Source organism: Bos mutus, chromosome 9, assembly GCF_027580195.1.
Source record: "Bos mutus isolate GX-2022 chromosome 9, NWIPB_WYAK_1.1, whole genome shotgun sequence".
NCBI classification, from domain to species: Eukaryota; Metazoa; Chordata; class Mammalia; order Artiodactyla; family Bovidae; genus Bos; species Bos mutus.
In genome coordinates this window covers 70,437,410-70,457,886 of record NC_091625.1, presented here as the reverse complement: position 1 = coordinate 70,457,886, position 20,477 = coordinate 70,437,410, and the positions used below count along the sequence as shown (strand labels likewise).

At 38.2% G+C, this 20,477-nt stretch overlaps 1 protein-coding gene across 1 annotated transcript in view; it reads left to right on the top strand.

The window, feature by feature from the left end:
- Nucleotides 1-17,882, top strand: part of MOXD1 (monooxygenase DBH like 1) — a 97,930-nt gene extending 80,048 nt beyond the window's left edge. The window contains exons 10-12 of the mRNA XM_005904404.3: nt 1,563-1,705; nt 15,645-15,813; nt 16,283-17,882. Of these exons, the coding sequence (XP_005904466.2) occupies nt 1,563-1,705; nt 15,645-15,813; nt 16,283-16,450 (480 nt within the window). The 3' untranslated portion in view covers nt 16,451-17,882. The remainder of the gene's footprint in view (nt 1-1,562; nt 1,706-15,644; nt 15,814-16,282) is intronic.
- Nucleotides 17,883-20,477: the final 2,595 nt, after the last annotated feature.

The window sequence follows — 20,477 nt, the reverse complement described above, 5'->3', positions numbered from 1 at the left end:
AAAGTGTCTAGGTATGACTTGCTTCATAATTGTCTTTGGCATTTGTTGAGCTTCTTGGGTCTGTAAGTTAATGTTTTTCACTAAATTTGGGAGGATTCCCACCATTTTTTTCAAATAGTTTTTCCTACTCTTTTTTCCTCTTCCTTCTCATTCAGGGCCTTCAGTTGCATGAAGTGAAAGTGAAAGTCGCTCAGTCCTGTCTGACTGTTTGTGACCCCATGGACCATACAGTCCATGGAGTTCTCCAGGCCAGAATACTGGAGTGGGTAGCCTTTCCCATCTCCAGGGGATCTTCCCAACCCAAGGATCAAACCCAGGTTTTTTGCATTGCAGGTGGATTCTTTACCATCTGAGCCACAAGGGAAGCCCAAGAATACTGGAGTGGGTAGCCTATCCCTTCTCCAGCGTATCTTACCATCCCAGGAATCAAACCAGGGTCTCCTGCATTGCAGGTGGAGTCTTTACCAACTGAGCTATTGGGGAAGCCCATTTTGGTTGCATATATGGAATATTTAATATTGTCTTACATCTCTCTTGGGTTGTTTTTTTACACTCACTTTAGTCTTTCTCTCTTTGTTCTTTGAGTTGGGAGATTTCTAGAGATCAGTCTTCAAGTTCATTGCTTCCTTCCTCTGCCATCTAAAGTTGCTGTTGAGCTCATCCTGTGAACTTTTAATTTAGTTACAGTATCTTTCAAATCTAGACTTTCTATTTGGTTCTTTTTTTGTGTTTTCCTTTCTCTGATGTTATTCCTTATTTGTTCACTCATTTTTAGCTTATTTATCTTTTTTTTTTTTTTTTTTATTTTATTTTTAAACTTTACATAATTGTATTAGTTTTGCCAAATATCAAAATGAATCCATCACAGGTATACATGTGCTCCCCTATTTATCTTTAATTGAACATCTTTATTTAGCTATTTAAACATGTGTATGTCTGTTTTTAAGTCTTTGCTAAATCCAGCTTCTATATCCTTCACAATAAATTTCTGCTTCTGAATACAGGTCATAGTTTCCTGTTTCTTTTCATGTTTAATAACTTTTGGTTGAAAATTGGACATTGTAGATAATATATGGTAAGCAACTCCAGATTCTGTTCTTCAGAGGATCTTTGATCTTTTTTAATTGGTCCACTATTTACATTTAGATTCAAAGTGTGTAATCTGTTTCCCCTGTGGTGTGCAGATGCTGATATTTATGACAACAAGATTATAGAAAATTCAATGCAATCAGGCAAAGATTCCAGCACACTGACTGACTGGTATCATGTTGCTGAACATCCTCGGAAACGTTCACTATAGTGAGAAGTTTACACCATAAACAGAACTTTGAGGAGATTATTAGGTTATTTAAGAAAGATAACTTTTAAAGAGTTGGAAATAATTAATTTTAAAAGTGCTACTATCTTTTTGAAAACCAAATTGTCATTTAGGTGATTATTTTTCAGCTTTAAGATGGGTTACATTTCAATATTGGAAGAAACTGTATAACATTTGTGGTTTGTGTGCTGTATTAGAGTTGGTGGAACATATACTTTTTTAAGTAAAATATCTCCATTTTCAGGGAGGATTAAGCACCAGGAATGAAATGTGTCTCTCATACCTTCTTTATTACCCAAGAATTAATCTTACTCGATGTGCAAGTATCCCAGACATCATGGAGCAACTTCAGTTCATTGGTGTTAAGGAGATCTACAGGCCAGTCACGTAAGTAGTAAATGGATTTCATGATGGGGTATGGGTGGGCTTTATTTTCATTTTAGATTCATCACCATGTTATGGGATTCCTTTATGTGCTGTTCTATTTGATTATTTTCAGCTGAGGCGTCCAGGTGACCATCTTGTTTGATATGTCCAAGGTCTTTCAGACTACTCATAGGTTCTCTAGTTTTCTAGGAAGACCTGAAGGATTCAGCATGTAATTATATTCATGGGTCCATGGGGTCGCACAGAGTCAGACATAACTGAGCGACTTCACTTTCACTTTCAACACATATTATAGTGAGACTATAAAAAATGAACCAAAGGAAAAAATACATGAGGCAAAATCCACAGGAAACCAGGTACAAGTTTCCAAGGCAAGCTTTCAAGAAACCCCTTCCAGTGGAGTCTCACAGAATGTGCTTAATTCTACCAGCAGCAAATTATGACAACACAGATGAAGTGTTGTCAATTGGAGAAGCTCATTAGAGACTCAGAATTCAGAGTTTTTATTGGGGGCTGGTCACATAGGTGCTTTCTGCTTGGAAAATACCAAAATTCCAGACTCCCAGAAGGAAAGCAAGTATTCAACATAAGCAGCATCATTTATACAGACAGTCTAGGTATGGTAAATTATGCTTATCATTTAGAGAAAGTTCTATGTTAGTAGAGAAAATTGTTTGCTATTTAAGTTCCCTGATGTCAGCCTTCCAAGCAGGTGTTCCTAGGATGTCAGTCTCAGGCTTGCTGTGTTAATTCTTTCTTCACAGTTGTATATGATAGGAATGACTTATGGCAAAATAATAAACAAGATAAATATTATTCTTGCTCCCTTGAGATTGTATATTAGAGAGGGTAAGAAGTAATAAGCAAATATACATATAAGATTTCAGATATTGAAAGATGTTATGAAAATAATTGAGACAATGAAGGAAGTGTGTTGTTGTTCTCAGCTGGGTGGTTAGAGCTTATCTGGGGAGCTGTCTTAGTCCCTTTTGTTTTAACTACCACAGATAGGGTAGCTTATAAACAATAGAAATTTGTCTCTCATTGTTCTGGAGGTTGAGAAGTCCAAGATCAAGGTTCTGGCAGATTCAGTGCCTGCTGAGGACCCAGCCAGCCATCTTTTCACAGTGATCTCCCATGGCAGAAAGCTCAGGGGAGCTTTCTCAAGCTGCTTCTATAAGGACACTAATCCCATTTATGAGGACAGACTGTTCCAAAAGACCCACCTCCTAATAACATCACCTTGGGTGTTAGGATTTCAACACATGAGTTTGTGGGGCGGGGCGGGGACACAAATATTCAGTCTCTATCAGAAGGTGATGTTTGAACAGAGACCTAAGTGTTGAGGAGCCAGTCATGGAAAGATCTGCAAGTATACTCTGCAGAGAGAATGAGGCCAGCATGTTCAAAGAACAGCAAGAAGGTGAGTTTGGCTGAAGCAGAGGGAGAGATGGTGGGCAATAAGTGGAAGGTCTAAGAGTGAGGGGGACCAGACAGTGTAGGACTTTATAGGCAACAGAAGGACTCTGGGTTTTAAATGCAAAGAGAAGCTCTTACAGGATACGGTGCATGTATGCTAGTTGTTTGGTCGTGTCCAACTCTGCAACCTCATGGACTGTAGCCCACCAGGCTTTTCTATCCATGGAATTTTCCAGACAAGAGTACTGGAGTGGGTTGCCATTTCCTACTCCAGGGAATCTCCCCAACCCAGGGACTGAATCTGAATCTCTTTTGTCTCCTACATTGGCAGGCAGATTCTTTACCTTTGTACCACCTGGGAAGCCTTCTTATAGGATCAGTTCAGTTGCTCAGTCATGTCCAGCTCTTTGCGACCCCATGCACAGCAGCATGCCAGGCTTTCCTGTTCATCACCAACTCCTGGAGCTTGCTCAAACTCATGTCCATCAAGTCAGTGATACCATCCAACCATCTCATCCTCTGTCATCCCCTTCTCCTCCTGCCTTCAATCTCTCCCAGCATCAGGGTCTTTTCCAATGAGTCAGTTCTTTGCTTCAAGTGGCCAAAGTATTGGAGCTTCAGCTTCAGTATCAGTCCTTCCAATGAATATTCAGGACTGATTTCCTTTTGGATCGACTGGTTTGATCTCCTTTCAGTGCAAGGGACTCTTAAGAGTCCTATTATAGGAAATAGATATTCAAAATGTTAATTTAGCCACTATGTTGAGAAAAGACTCTAGGAGGGCAAGATTAGAAATAATATAATCAGGCTGACGCCTGAGGATGGCGGCGGCGGTGGTGGCCGTGGCTATACCCGCGGCCAGGAGAGGGTCAGCACAGTCGCTCAGATGCCGAAGAGCCCGCTGCCCGCGCGAGGTGTAGATGAAAAAAAAAAAAAAAGAAATAATATAATCAACCAGGAGATTTGTGATTGTCCAGTTGAAAGGTGAGAATGACTTAGACCAGGATGGTGCCAGTAAAATTGGTGAGAAATGGTTCCAATCAGATTACCTTTTGAAGGTAGCCCTCACTGGACTTGTTGATTAACTGCATCTCTGGGAGATGGTGAGGGAAAGAGAAGAGTAAAGGAAAAATAATGATGTCCTAATGGTACAGGGAAACATGTTTGAAAAAGAAATTGAGAATTACTATTATTATTAATATTAAGTTTGATATAGAAAAAAAGGATTTTATCCATTATTAAGCAGTACCACAAAGAAGAATTAGGATGGCTGGTAGAAAGTTTGAAGTGTAGATTTTATTTTTATACAAGGAAGAATTTTCTAATGATTAGGATTTTTCTAAATCAGTCAATTACAAAAGGACTGATGTAATTAGGCAAAAGTGACACATAGGTTTTTGAGGGGGTGTATTTAAGGAAAGATTAAATAAACACTTAATGAGGACGTGGTAAAAACATAGATCTGAAGGAGAATATAATTATGGCCTACTTTTTGTTCCAAAATTTTATAGGGATTATAAATTAGAAACTGCAAACACTCTTCTTTTTAAATTAAACCCACTATTCATAGATACGTTCTACCGAGTTCCTATTCAGTCAGCCCAATGACCACCATATCAGAGGTCTGTATCTGCTAAAATACAAATAACAAAATGCTGATATAAATTAGGTTGTAGCTTCTGAAGTGTTTTCACATACGTAATTTCAGTTAATTTGTTTTCACACAGTTTTATTAGGTAGAACAGTATTTGCAGTCCCAGTTCAGAGAAGGAAAAATGGAAACTAAAGATTAAGAATCTGTTCAGCTTCATAGATTACATAATCAATGGGGAAGGTGGGCTTTGTATTGTCGTTGCTATATATGTGCCTTTTTGTTCACAGTGACTACATTGCGAACAAATAAAATGTCAATAAAATGACACATAAAATGTCACTCTAGAAGCACTAGAAAGTAGTCTTCTTTTTAAAATATCAAGATTGCGTGTTTCTTGCATGGATGTTTAGTCACTTCAGTCACATCTGACTCTTTGGTACCCTATGGACTGTAGGCCACCAAGCTCATTTGTCCATTGGATTTTCCAGGCAATAATACTGGAGTGGGTAGCCATTTACTTCTCCAAGGTATCTTCGGGACCCAGGGATCAAACCCAGGTCTCCTGCATTGCAGGCATTCTTTACCATCTGAGCCACCAGGGAAGCCCATAATGCTTCTTACTAAGACTTAAACGGGCTTCCCCGATGGCTCAGACTGTTCAGGAGTCCAGCTGCAATGTGGGAGACCTGGGTTGGGAAAATCCCCTGGAGGAGGGCATGGCAACCGACTTCAGTATTCTTGCTTGGAGAATCCCATGGACAGAGGAGCTTGGCAGGCTGCAGTCCATGGGGTCGCCAAGAGTTGGACATGACTGAGCACAGCACAGCAAGACTTAAATAGCTTTGTTTTTTTCCCTTCAGAATATTTTTAATGTATTGACTAGACACTCCCTAATCAAGAGAACGTTGGAGAGAATGTTAGGTGAACATTCAAAGCTGTGTATTTACAAGATGAACAAACTGCGTGCTATGATCCAGTTACTTTCTTTTCTGCTCAACTTGTATGAAGCCTCAAAATGCTTATCTCCTGTGTCCCAACAAGCTTTGTCAGTGTCCACTAGTTTGATCTCCTCCAGGAAATACTGAAGTTGGGATTTTCATCACTTAGACAGGGAGAATTGCTTCACAGAACAATACTAGTTTTGAGATGTCATTGCCCACATAAAAAGTTTAACTACATGTTTAAATATATTTATTCTACAAAAATATGAATGAAAAAGAACCTCTGTTGTATGTACATGTTTGGACTTTAAATCAGACTTTTAAGTTTAGTTCATCATCAGTTCAGTTCAGTCAGTTCAGTTCAGTAGCTCAGTCATGTCTGACTGTTTGCGACCCCATGAATTGCAGCACGCCAGGCCTCCCTGTCCATCACCAACTCCCGGAGTTTACCCAGACTTATGTCCATCGAGTTGGTGATGCCATCCAGCCATCTCATCCTCTCTCATCCCCTTCTCCTCCTGCCCCTGACCCCTCCCAGCATCAGGGTCTTTTCCAATGAACGCTTTGCATCAAGTGGCCAAAGTATTGGCGTTTCAGCTTTAGCATCAGGCTTTCCAATGAACACCCAGGACTAAACTCCTTTAGGATGGACTGGTTGGATCTCCTTGCATTCCAAGGGACTCTCAACAGTCATCTCCAACACCACAGTTCAAAAGCATCAATTCTTTGGCACTCAGCTTTCTTCACAGTCCAACTCTCACATCCATACATGACCACTGGAAAAACCATAGCCTTGACTAGACTGGACCTTTTTTGGCAAAGTAATGTCTCTGCTTTTGAATTTGCTGTCTAGGTTGGTCATAACTTTCCTTTCAAGGAGTAAGCGTCTTTTAATTTCATGGCTGCAATCACCATCTGCAGTGATTTTGGAGCCCCCCAAAATAAAGTCTGACACTGTTTCCACTGTTTCCCCATCTATTTCCCATGAAGTGATGGGACCAGATGCCATGATCTTAGTTTTCTGAATGTTAAGCTTTAAGCCAACTTTTCCACTCTCCTCTTTCACTTTCATCACACTGACATAAATATTATTAAAGGCCAAAGCAACAAGGTACTGGGAAAAAGATAGAGAAAAGGTTTTGGGTGCTTTTTTTTTGTTTTGATTATGAAAATATTGCTAATTTGGTTTTAGGATACAGTATTGAACAGGAATATCATATAACATATAACCTAGAATCTTCTAGTTTTGCTTTTAATGTAAGGACTATTTAGGTGCCCCATTTTATTTTAAAGATTCTGTAGCAATTTTAGGATTAGAGGATACATTGGGAGAAAAATAGAGACATGTACATCCTGTCTCAAAATTTGTGTGTTGTGGAGGGTACAGTTTTCCTCTGCCTTCTACAGATCTGGCAAGGCTTAAGGAAAAAGTAAACCTCCCAAAGATCAGATAACAGAATAGATAATGAGTTTAGATAAATTTGTATTCCCTGCTGGACAATACATCAACACTCTCCATGTGGTTCCAGTGAGGTTTATGTGATGGGAAGTTCCTGCTTCATTTGTTCTCTTTCTTAAAAAACAAAAAAATCAGGAGAGGTGTTTTTCCTATTCTCTGCAGGAAAAAAAAAATCACTTTATGTTGATAAGGTGTTAAAATCACATAGGCTTATTATAGAGCATTTAGGTAATGCATAAAAAGGTTTTAAAAGAGAGGAAACAAACTATCACTCAAATTCTGTTAGAAATAAATAATACTGACATTAATTGAATTGGAGACATCTTTCTGTATAGGTATTGACGCAAAGATGAACAGATCAGGGTTGTGAAAAGTCTCGCAGTCGTGTCCAACTCTTTGCAGCCCCAAGGAATTCTCCAGGCCAGAATACTGGAGTGGGTAGCTGTTCCTTTCTCCAGTGGATCTTCCCAACCCAGGGATTGAACCCACATCTCCTGAATTGCAGGTGGATTCTTTACCAGCTTAACTACAAGGGAAACCCAGATCAGTGTTAGAAAGATTATAATTTGTGTACTGCTTTAAGCAAAAATATTAAAATTTAATTTTGTTTAAATTTGTCAGAAGACTAAATTAAAATTGAATAATTATTGAATAAATAAACGTTGTTTTTAATGACAAGAAATAATATTATATAAAGGAGCTCTCAGATGCTGAGAAAATAGGTCATAAAAGGTATTAACATTTTTTTTAAACACTGTATTTTAGTTTTAGATCATAAAAATGAGAACATTCACACTTTCACATTTTCTCCCAACCTCCTTTTTTGTACCTCCAAATATTTATTATTTATATTAGAATTTTCGTATTCTCAAGATTTTTAATTTTCACCTTTAATTCTGAAACATAATTTCCACAATATTTATTGCAGCTTTTATAGATTCTGTGATAATCCCTAATCTTCATATGATTTCTGCATTTCTAAGGGCTTCCCTGGTGGCTCAGACAGTAAAGCGTCTGCCAGCAATGTGGGAGACCCAGATTCGATCCCTGGGTCAGGAAGATCCTCTGGAGAAGGAAATGGCAACCCACTCCAGTATTCTTGCCTGGAAAATCTCACAGATGGAGCCTGGTAGGCTACAGTCCATGGGGTCGCAAAGAGTCAGACACAACTGAGTGACTTCACTTCTACTTTATTAGGTGCTTTAATTTGACTCTTCAGTATTTTGTCCTTAGTAACTTAATCAAGAAGGGCTTCCACATGCTTTATGTCCTTTATGTTTGGAAATTTCTGTATTTATATTTGTGCAGCATTTGGTTAGATATAGTAATTGGGACTTAACTTTCACTTTTTGCTTTCATGCATTGGAGAAGGAAATGGCAACCCACTCCAGTGTTCTTGCCTGGAGAATCCCAGGGACGGGGGAGCCTGGTGGGCTGCCGTCGGTGGGGTCGCACAGAGTCGGACACGACTGAAGCGATTTAGCAGCAGCAGCAGCAGCAGTAATTGGGAATCATATTCCGCCGCCCACCACCTTCCAAGATATCTTTGGATAAATGGGCTCATTCTTCCTCTACCTGTATTTGTAAGTTCACTTGAACATATTTCAGTGTTGAGTATATGAATCAAAATTTTTGGAAATACAAAGTGTTTTACATATTTACACATATAAATATTTACATATTTTCTGGAAGTATATGTATTCACTTCTTTTTTTCATTACAAGGAAATTTTCTTATGTCTACAAACTTTTTTCTAATCTATTTGGGATTTTTCTCAAGAGTTTCCCTATTATTTTCCAGAAGTGCTCTTCTCCCTCTTGCTTTTTTTTTTTTTTTTAAAAAAAAACATACTTGGTGCTAAATTTGTTTTGTCTAAAATTTATTTCCTTTGGTCCATCTCCTTTTTCATCTCATTCTGTTGTTTTATCATCCTGTATTTGAGCTCTTGTTTAATCACATTCATGTTCTTATTAAATAAACATAGCATGAAACACTTGTGGAAATTCTCTCCAGTATACTTGGTTTATATAATCTTCTAGAATAGATTTGTTTGTCTCTCCCTCTCTCTTTCTTTTTGTCTTCACTGGATATTGAAATAGTTGAAATGTGATATTATTTCCTTTCACCCTAAGTTTCATGGTTGTTTGGCCATTCCTTCTTTTTGCTGAGCCAGTTCTGTTTAAAACTTCTCTTTAGTAAACATAGGTGAGGTTTTGACTACTTTCTAAGCAAATCTGAGAGTAGTTTGCTTTCTCTCCACACCACAGTTTGAGGTTTGGGTGAGATAGATAGATAGATAGATAGATAGATAGATAGATTTTTTTTTTTGAGGGGTGATATATTTTATGTGGGCTTCCCTTGTGGGTCAGCTGGTAAAGAGTTCGCCTGCAATGCAGGAGACCTGGGTTCCATCCCTGGGTTGGGAAGATCCCCTGGAGAAGGAAAAGGCTGCCCACTCCAGTATGCTGGCTTGGAGAAGTCCATGGACTGTATAGGCTATAGGATCGCAAAGAGTCAAACATGACTGAGCAACTTTCACTTGTCCACTTGTTCATATTTATGTACTTTCTTTTTTGTATTTTGAGGGTAAACGGCTCTGTGTGCAGAGGTGTGACTCTGTTCTCTATATCACAATACAGGGGTGATTCCTTCCTCAGATTTTATTAAAAATCTATTAGAGGATGTTTTCTAACTGGTTGGAGCTGACTGCCTTTCAGTAGAGCAATGTCCCAGGCCTTATTATATCAGTCTGCCAAATCTGATCCATCCCAGGGATGGGTTCCATCAGCTCACAAACCTCTGCTTCTGTCAGGGAGATTCAACTGTGCTTGATCCTTCCCAACTTCATTTACTCAGAGAGCATGGAGAGGGTTAGGAGTTGTGCCTCATTAAGTCAGATTTCCTGGTTTCCTTCTTTAACAATTTGATTGGTAAAGTATAGGTTGTATCTTTTTTGTCTGTTTGTTGATACATTTTTATTTCTTGTTTGTTATTTATTGATTTAAGTCAAATTGCTTGAAATAGAGCTTACATCCAATTAAATGCCCTTTTGTTAAGTATGGGCTTCCCAGGATGTGAGAGTTGGACTGTGAAGAAGGCTGAGCGCCGAAGAATTGATGCTTTTGAACTGTGGTGTTGGAGAAGACTCTTGAGAGTCCCTTGGACACTGCAAGGAGATCCAACCAGTCCATTCTAAAGGAGATCAGTCCTGGATGTTCTTTGGAAGAAATGATGCTAAAGCTGAAACTCCAGTACTTTGGCCACCTCATGCAAAGAGTTGACTCATTGGAAAAGATTCTGATGCTGGGAGGGATTGGGGGCAGGAGGAGAAAGGGATGACAGAGGATGAGATGGCTGGATGGCATCGCTGACTCGATGGACGTGAGTCTGAGTGAACTCCGGGAGTTGGTGATGGACAGGGAGGCCTGGCGTGCTGCGATTCATGGGGTTGCAAAGAGTCGGACACGACTGAGCGACTGAACTGAACTGAACTCCCAGGTGGCTCAGTGATAAAGAACTCACCTGCCAACACAAGAGATGCAGGAGACATGGGTTCAATCCCTTGGTCGCAAAGATCCTCTAGAGGAGGAAATGGCAACCCACTCCAGTATGCTTGCCTGGGAAATCCCATGGACAGAGGAGCCTGGTGGGATACAGTTCCTAGAGTTGCAAAAGAGTCGGACAAGACTGAGCAACTGAGCACACACGTGTGCTAAGTATGCTGTTAGAAAGTTCTCTGATGTGTTCCCCTGTTTAACCACATCACAGATGAGCTCTAGGGCATTTTCATCACCACTAAGACTTCTGTCACACCTCTGGAGACACCCACCTCCACACAAAGCCCCAGGAAAGCATGAATCTGCTTTATGTCACTATTAGATTGATCTTTTCTAGATTTTATGAACATAGGATCATATGGTATATACTCTTTTGTGCCTGGCTTCTTTCACTCAGAATGTTTTTGAGATTCATCTATACTGAAAGTCATCTATACATATATATGCATGTATAAATTTGTGTGTATGTATGTGTATCACCAATCCATTCCTTTTTATTGCTGAGTAATATTCCCCAGTGTGTATATACCTAAAATTCCATTTATCTGTTCACCAGTTGAAAGACATTTGGATTGTTTCCAGTTTGTGGCAATGATGAAGCAAGCTGCTATAAACATTATTGTATTCATCTTTGTATGGACATATGTTTTCAATGTCTGCTTTAATACCTAGGGGTGGAGTCCTTGGATTGTACACTAAGTCTGTGTTTACTGCACTGAGACTCAAATGTTCTCCCAAATAATGTACCTTTCTACATTCTCACTGGTAATCTGTAAGATTTCCCATTACTTAGCAATCTTACCAGTGTTCTCTGAATTTTCTGTATTTTGAATTTCATCTATTTTAATGTGTATGCAGTGGTATCTTACTGTAGTTTTATTTTCCATTTCCCCTGTGACAAATGATATTGAGCCTCTTTTCACGTGCTGATTAGTCATTTATATATGTTCCTTTTTAATTGTTCAAATTCTTGTCCATTTAACTGAGTTACTTTTTTATTATTGATTTATAAGAGTTCTTTACAATTTTAAAGAGTTCTTTATACTTTAGATATAAATTCTTTGTCAGGTGTATGTTTGTAAATAGTTTTTTTTTCTGGTCTGTGGCTTGATTTTAATTTTTTAGCTGTATTTTTCTGAAGTCCATTTTATTATTTTTGGTTTGTTTTGTGTTTTTGATATCCCATGTAAGAAACTGTTGCCTGCCTAAGGTTGTGAAGATTTTCTCTCTCTCTTTTTTTTTTTTTCCCTTAAAAGCTTTATAGTTTTAGCGTTAGGTTGAAGATCCATTTTGAATAATTTTCTGTTTGTTGAATTTTCTGAGGTTCATTGTATTTCATACAGACATCAAGTTGTACAAGAACTGTTTGATGAAAAAAGCTACTTTTTTCCTATATAATTACCCTGAAATGTTTGTTGCAAATTATTTCACCATATATTGACAATTTCTAGACTCTGAGTTCTGATCATTCATTGTGGTACATGTTTAGTTTTACTATAATACCACACAATTATTATTATAGTTTTATAGTAAATCTTGAAATGAATGTGTAAATCCCCAAACTTTGCCATTTTTTAAAAATTATTTTGGATAGTCTAAGTTTATTTCATTTCTGTACATTTTTAAATCGAGTAGCCAATTAAATTATGCTCATAAAGGAAAATTACTCATCAGTATTAAATCCTTTATTTTTATCAACTAAAGTGATATATAAATAGTACTCTTCAATATATATGTGGATCTGGGTATTTAGACACTGCCCAGATGTGCAGAAATGTAATGGTTTTACTTTCTAGAACATTCCTAAATTTTTAATAACTAAGTCCCAGTCCCAGTGAGAACAGAACTTGCTACTTGGACATTATCTGTTTCTGGTTTAGATTGTAGTCTTTTAAGGAAAAATACTTAGGATAAATATTTACTTTTTCAGGATTACTCCTCATTCTGTATTTTCCTTCTCTTCTCTCCAGTGGTAATCAGCAAGTGTGGTGTAGGACAGGCTGGAAGGTTAGGAAGTTTGTTGGTATGACGTTATAAAGTAGGAGCCTGAACAAATTTAGTAGGAAGGGAAAGGAGACAATAAAAATGGGAGAAGATGCCAGGTTAGGGAGGTTGTGACACTCTCCCCACCCAGCCTGTCCTGCTGGCTCCAACATAAGGTTCATTGGGCTTGCCCTTTTAAAAATCCTTTTCTACATACTTATAATAAAAAAAATGTGTTTACACCTCTTCTGTAACTTGATACTGTGAAATCTCAAACGGATGCTAATTTGTTCTAGCGGTAAAACTTTTTTAAGATTTCATCTATGTAATATACAATACATTAGTGGTAAAAAAAACAAACAAACAAAAAACCCCACCAGCCAACCCAGGAGACATTAGAGACTGGGTTCGATCTCTAAGTCAGGAAGATCCCCTGGAGGAGGGCATGGCAACCCACTCCAGTATTCTTGCCTGGAGAATCCCATGGACAAAGGAGCCTGGTGGGCTACAGTCCATGGGGCCACAAAGAGAAGACACGACTGAAGTGACTCAGCACACACGCGTTCACTCTTACTAGCAAACTGCAGAAAACTTAGGGAGTTAGCAGAGATCCAGTGCCCCCTTGTGGTGGTTTAGGAGATTACAGGCTGATGCTCTCCCGCGCACCCCCAGCATTTTCCTGGTTATAAAGTAGATTTTTCCTTTTTTCAAAACAAATACCTTATTTCCTTGAAAAGTAAATTTGCTTTTTAATGTTTGATTTAAATTTACTTTATGGGAGGCTGTAGTTGCTTCAGTTGTGTCTCTTTGTGACCCCATGAACTGTAGCCCACCAGGCTCCTCTGTCCATGGAATTTCCCAGGCAAGAATGCTGGAGTGGGTTGTCATTTCCTTCTCCAGGGGATCTTCCCCGTCCAGGGATGGAACTCACATCTCCTGCATTGGCAGGCGAGTTCTTTACCACTAGGACCTAGCTTTTAGTATATTTTAAATAACATGGTATGTAAATATAATGGGCCCCTTTCAAGTTAAATTTTTACTTTAAACAAGTTTTTACATGTACAAATTTTATTTTGTACTAATTCTGGATTGTACCTCTATAAGTCTCCACAGAGTATTTAATTTACACTGTTATCAATTTTAGGTCATTGCTAGATCTGTTTGCTGCAGTGTGATGGCATTTGCTCATTCTTTATGGAACTTTAAGGTCTCTGCAAAACACTGCATTTAAAACTCAACAAAGATATATTGACTTTGATTAAAGAAAAAAGGTTAAGAATAAAGAATATAAAGATCCTTGTATATAACCTATTGTATTATTCATTATCTCACATTAAAGTACAGAGGAAATGTTTTCATTTTAAACAAAAAATTTATCTTCATAACTCTAAAAGATTAATAAAGAATGTTTAATTTAATTAAAAAGATAATATTAAATGTGCCTGATTAGGTTATGTGTGTAAGAGAGAGAGCTGATATGACATAATTAAATGAAGAAATTATGAAGATCAAATATTAAAAATGTAGATTCCTCAGCTGGAGGTTAATTCGTTGCTAACTATTGAAAATCGCTGGAACTTCCTCTTGGGGTATTAAGGGAGCCGAACACCTACCAGTTACCTGTGATAATCTCCTGGATGGTCCATAGAACAGACCATGCAAATTTTTGAACTACACTTAAACACTTTTCCTTTTTTCAAGAATCAATAATATAAAACTTATATTTCTTGGACATTTAACATATATTTTTCTTCAGCAGCAAGTAGAAGCAGAGTGTATCATCTTTAAAATATTTTTTCCTCAGTGAAATTTTAAAAACACTGGTTCAATTTTTTTAAAAACATGTTGCTACTTAGGCAAGCAAAAACAGGGCAACCAGCAGTGGTCAGGCTTTTCAACAGTGTGGACTTGAAATTTCCATTGTTGTTCAATATCTTTTGATATTCTGCAGATTTCTTCATTACACCATTAGCATGGTAGTCTTCAGAACTGAATTCCTATCAGTTATATTGTTAACCAAAGCAAAAACAGTTATGTGAGGAATTGTGGGACTCCAGGGAAGCTTTCTAAGTCAAAACTATTGGTCTAAAAGTAACACTCACTGATGTATAGAACAGGCTTATGGACTCTGTGGGAGAGGGAGAGGGTGGGAAGATTTGGGAGAATGGCATTGAAACATGTGAAATGTCATGTATGAAACGAAAAAAAAAAAAGGCAGAAAAAAAATGATTTCTTATTTTGTATGTATTTCTTCTAGTAACTGCTTAAGAGTTCATTAGTACTTTCAATTAGGTTATCTATGTGTGTATAAAAATGAACTAGTATGAAGTCTGTTTTAGAATACAGTACCCCCACTCCAGTACTCTTGCCTGGAAAATCCCATAGACGGAGGAGCCTGGTAGGCTGCAGTCCATGGGGTTGCTAAGAGTCGGACACGACTGAGCCACTTCACTTTCACTTTTCACTTTCATGCATTGAAGAAGGAAATGGCAACCCACTCCAGTGTTCTTGCCTGGAGAATCAATGGGACGGGGGAGCCTGGTGGGCTGATGTCTATGGGGTCGCACAGAGTCAGACACGACTGAAGTGACTTAGCAGCAGCAAGTCCCCTACATACAAATGCATTTCCTTCTGAGAGTGTATTCATAAGTCCAATTTGTTAAGTCCAGCAAAGTTAGCCTAGGTACCCAGCTAACATAATTGTCTATATAGTACTGTACTGTTATAGGTTTATAATACTTTTCACACAAATAATATGCAGATAAAAAACAAACATAGAAAGTAAAGAAACATTTTTAATCTTACAGTACCATACCTTGAAAAGTGCAGGAGTACAGTGCAACAGCTGGCATACAGGGGTCTGTTTGCATCTTTTTGCATCTTTAAAAGCTCACATGTAGGGGACTTATGGTATTGAAAAGTAATGGAAACACAAAATGCTTTTGTTCTGAATATAACTCATTCTGGTTATTTATTTTATGTTCAGGACCTGGCCTTTCATTATCAAAAGCCCTAAGCAGTATCGAAACCTTTCTTTCATGGATGCAATGAACAAGTTTAAATGGACTAAAAAGGAAGGTCTTGCCTTCAATAAGCTTGTCCTTAGCCTGCCGGTCAACGTGAGATGTTCCAAGACAGACAATGCAGAGTGGTCGGTAAGTCCCACTTTGTTTTAATCTTCAGGGAAAACAGATACTGCATCTTACCTGAATCCACAACAGATAACATGAAAGGAAGGAACAGACAGATATCCACAAATTCAGTTGTCTTTTGATAAGTCTGAGAATTTTTCAGTGATTACGTAGATGCCCCAAAACTCCTGATCCCACTTCCTTATTGTAAAACTAAAGTTGGGATGAAAAAGGAATAAGGTGGGATGAAAGCTTCAAAATGAAATCCAACAGAGCATGTTTTATCTCTTCTTTCTCAAAGGTGTGTCTGACCCTTTCTCCACGTTCCTGGGAATCCCTAGGATTCTGACTGCCTGATGGACAACTTCAGCATCCGTTCCCCCTCTCCCACCCTTTTAACCCCTGCAGAAGTGCAGGGGCTGAGCAAGCTTGGCCGCAGTCCTGCTCTTCAATCACACACTCAGTGGCTTTGTTTCTGCTCTTTGCTTTTCAGATTCAAGGCATGACAGCATTACCTCCAGATATAGAAAGACCATATCAAGCAGAGCCCTTGGTGTGCGGAGCTTCTTCCACTTCCCTGCGTGGAAATGTCTGTCTCGAGCTGCTCCTGAGCTTCGTGGTCCTGGGCAGCTCACTCAGCACCAGGAGCTTGTGGCCGTAACTCTGTCCTGCTCAGAGACCATGGTTTTCCGTGATCTGAGCCTGACATTTCACGTGCTGGTTAAGGACATTTATGGGGTGTGAAGGATGAGGGTGAAGACCTTGGAGACTTCCTTTCACAGGTTCCCTTCCTCCTGTCCCCTCTTCCTTCCCAGGCTTCCTGAGAGATGTCCATCAGGTTCTCATCTTTTCCTCAGAAATATCTGGTAACATGTATGAATCGTTCAGTAAAGCAAAATTGACCTTACGTAACCTCTTTGAAAAATTGGACAAAGTCAAGTAGAAGTAAAAGACATCTTTATCTCCTGTATTTCATTTTATTGAAATACTTGTTGCTATTTTACTTTTTAAAATTTTTGATTTGATTTCTATATTCCTCTTTTTAAATGTTTTTATCTTAAAGGTGTAAATGGAGGTACTCTCCATTCCAGTGTTCTTCCTCTTCACTGCTCTTTGGTGTGATTTCCGCAATGGAACAGTGGTTCCTCCTACTTTCTTGTAATATCCGGTTCTGTCCTTTTCTGTGAATTATCCATGGGCCCCTGACCTCAACACTTTCTGATGGTGCCCATTCTAGTCTGCTCATTCACTTGAGCCTGAGTCCCAAACTACCCTGAACCCATCTTTTTTTCCCCCTTCCTTGCTCAGCACTGGCCAGGTGAGTTTTTCCTTTGAGCTCTGTCACTATCCAAAAAGAAAGAGGCTATAGAAAACACAGCCATGGTACATCACTGATTGTAGGCTGAGGAGGAAACGTAGCTGGCTGCAAACTCAGTGCTGTGAGGGGTCTTTTGTGAAGGTCCAGGACAAAGGCCAGAGGCTGTGAACCAGCTGAGGAGGATGTGGGGTCCTCTCTGACCATGTTGGGTATCACACGTGTTGCATACTGGCTCGATTTGAGTCACAGTTGCTATTGTAGATATATTTTTATATTAGTTAATGAACTAACTTTCCAGAATAAAACTGTCACCAGTCCTGTCACCTTTTTTTGTTCTTTTGGTATAGATCAGCCAAATCTTGTCTTGTGTCTTTTGCTCATTGTCTTAAGCTAAGTTCGTTTGATCATATTAATAAACTAAATGAAATTAAATTTTTGTGTGATATCTCGTATACTCCTTGAGAGAAGCAAGTGGTTCAATACTGCCCGATTTGCCAGTCACATCAATTAAGAGTGTTGTATTTTTCCATTTCATTTTTAAGCCGTTTCTCCCCAGCAAACAATGTCTTAAACACAAACTATGCATGCGTGTGTATTTAGTTGTTGAGTATGTGTGACTCTTTGCACCCTATGGACTTAGCCTGTCAGGCGTCTTTGTCCATGGGATTTTTCAGGCAAGAATACTGGAGTGGGCTGCTATTTCCTCCAGGGGATCTTCCCTGTGCAGGGATCAAACCCATGTCTCCTGCATTGCAGGTGGGATCTTTACCACTGAGCCATCTGGGAAGTCCCAACACAGACTATATTGTTTTTTAAATAAATATTGTCTTTTGGAGTTTTTCCTTCTTGATTCTTTGAATTTGTCCACTTAATGGAATGTTTGTAATACTTATGAGGAGTATTTTACTGTTAAGTTTAATTCTTTTTCATAAGTGCTATATCAGATTCTATGGTTTTCCATCCAAATATTTATATAATATGACCATCCCAAACACTCCGTATTTGAAATTTCATGTTTATTTTTAGTTCAGAATTTCTGAATCTGAGATGTCAAAGAAAAATGATTTCCTTTGGAAATTGTGTAATATTTTATTTGTTTTCATTGTTCTCGGTAAGGAAGCTGAACATACTGGCTAGAAAAGGATACACAACTTTTGAAAACTCAAATTTTTGGAGCCAGAGGAAATCTATTTTTCCAGTCGATGTTGCTAAGAATAAAGCAGGTATTCCTCTCATAGGAATCCTCATGAATATATATATATATATAATATATATATAATTTTGAAGCACTGACTCTTTGAAAATTAGGATAGGTTATCTGTTGTATTCAAATCCAGTATAGTAAGGTGGTATTTTATAAGCAGAAAGTGGTCAATTGAATAGACTCATGGCAGCATCCCTTATCCCTTGGGCCAGAGGAGTGTTCCATGGAAAATATGAAGAGCTATGGAAAATTGCTACAAATTTTAAAAGGCTTACTGTTGCACTTCTCAGTCTTGAATATATGACTGCGTATTGGAAAGTTCAAGTTATGTAGGGTGAAACATTTCCCAAACTCATTGACCACTTGACCATGTTGTCTTGGACCAACGTTCCTCAAGGAATAAGCTTTGGGACATGTACTTTTCCCAGCAGAGCATGTCCAGGTTTATGCAACAATTTTTCTAAGAATTTCAAGCTGTTCATGGTGAACTGCAAAGCATAGCCCAACAAACATGGGCCTTCCACTTGTGTTCACTAGTCTGTTCCTAATTTGCTGTTCTATTTTGCCAACACACTATTTTTTATTAACCTAGAGTTAGTACAATTTACAGAGAAATAGAAAAGGAAATTTACATTTTTAAAAGTGAAAAATTCACTAAACTGAATTATGTGGCACGAATGAAATATTTGAGAAGTATTGACAAATAAGGCTATATATTTTTGAGAAGTTTTAGACCTATGCTGCTGCTGTTGCTAAGTCGCTTCAGTCGTGTCCAACTCTTTGTGACCCCATGGACTGCAGCCTACCAGGCTCCTCAGCCCATGGGATTTTCCAGGCAAGAGTACTGGAGTGGGTTGCCATTGCCTTCAAGATGGGATTCATGTAATGCAAAAAATTTTTTTTGAAAATTGGGAGGAGTCATTCCATATTGCAAATATAGAATGCAAGTCTGATTTGAACCAATTTCTCTCTTAGTATTTTAAAATAAGCCCATTAAATATTGACAACCAAAATAATTCCATATATTTGTACAGTGCTTTGAAATTTGCAAACTGCTTTCATGATATTTCTCAGTGTTTAAAACTGCTTTTCAAGTTGAGTACTTGTATGCAGAAAAGCTAACAGATAGCATACTGTACTGCAGTAATCATTGGAGACCTAAGTTTCAATCACTTTACAAACTACACATGTATAAATTAAATCTAATTACTTGCACTTAGTAAGCTTTGTTTTCCTACTGGTAAAGTAGGAATAATAGATTCTAACCTTATGAAGTTGCTTGTGGATTAAATGTGACAATCAAGAAATAGCATCTGGCATAATGAACTGTCAATGTTAGTTTTCTTCCTCCCTTTGCAAAATCTCCAGTTTAAGGTAAACAGTATCTGATAACAAATGCAGATTTTTCTCTTCTCCTTACAGACATAATCAGCTGAAATTTGACTTTAACCACTTTTACTAAGTGAATGACACTTGTCAAATGAATAGTAGGTCTGAGTGAATTTGGCAATCGTGAGTTCATGCTCAGTTGCTAAGTCGTGTCAGACTCTTTGCGACCCCATGGACTGTACCCGCCAGGCTCCTCTGTCCATGGAATTTCCCAGGCAAGAATACTGGAGTATGTTGCTATTTCCTTCTCCAGGGGATCTTCCTGACCCCGGGATCAAACCCACGTCTCTTGCATTAGCAGATAGATGGGTTATTTACTACTAAACCACCAAGGAAGCCTGAATTTGGTAATCACTCCCTCAAAATTTTTTTATTGACTGCCTGCTTGTTAGGTTTTATGTTTCTGAAGAGCAAAAATACTATGTTTTGCTCTTTTATTTCTGAAAATAATGTGTTCTCATTGAAACTAATGATATTTCAGAGTTCAAATGCACTGTTTCTTGTCTTTTATGTGGTTAGTTTTTAAGGTGAATAGCTTTAAAATTCTACACTATTTTTTATTGCTTCATGAAAATTTTTCTTCCATATTTGATGACAGCAACTTCACTTAATCTTGAGAAATTACTTTATAAGTTGTCTTCTCTTATCAAGATATTTCAGGAAAAATATGTTCTTCCAAATAATTCTACTAAATATAATATTCTGTTAACCAAAATTAAGGAAAAGACAGGGGAAATAAGAATGGGGTGGTAGAGGTATCCATAGTAACGAGAAAAG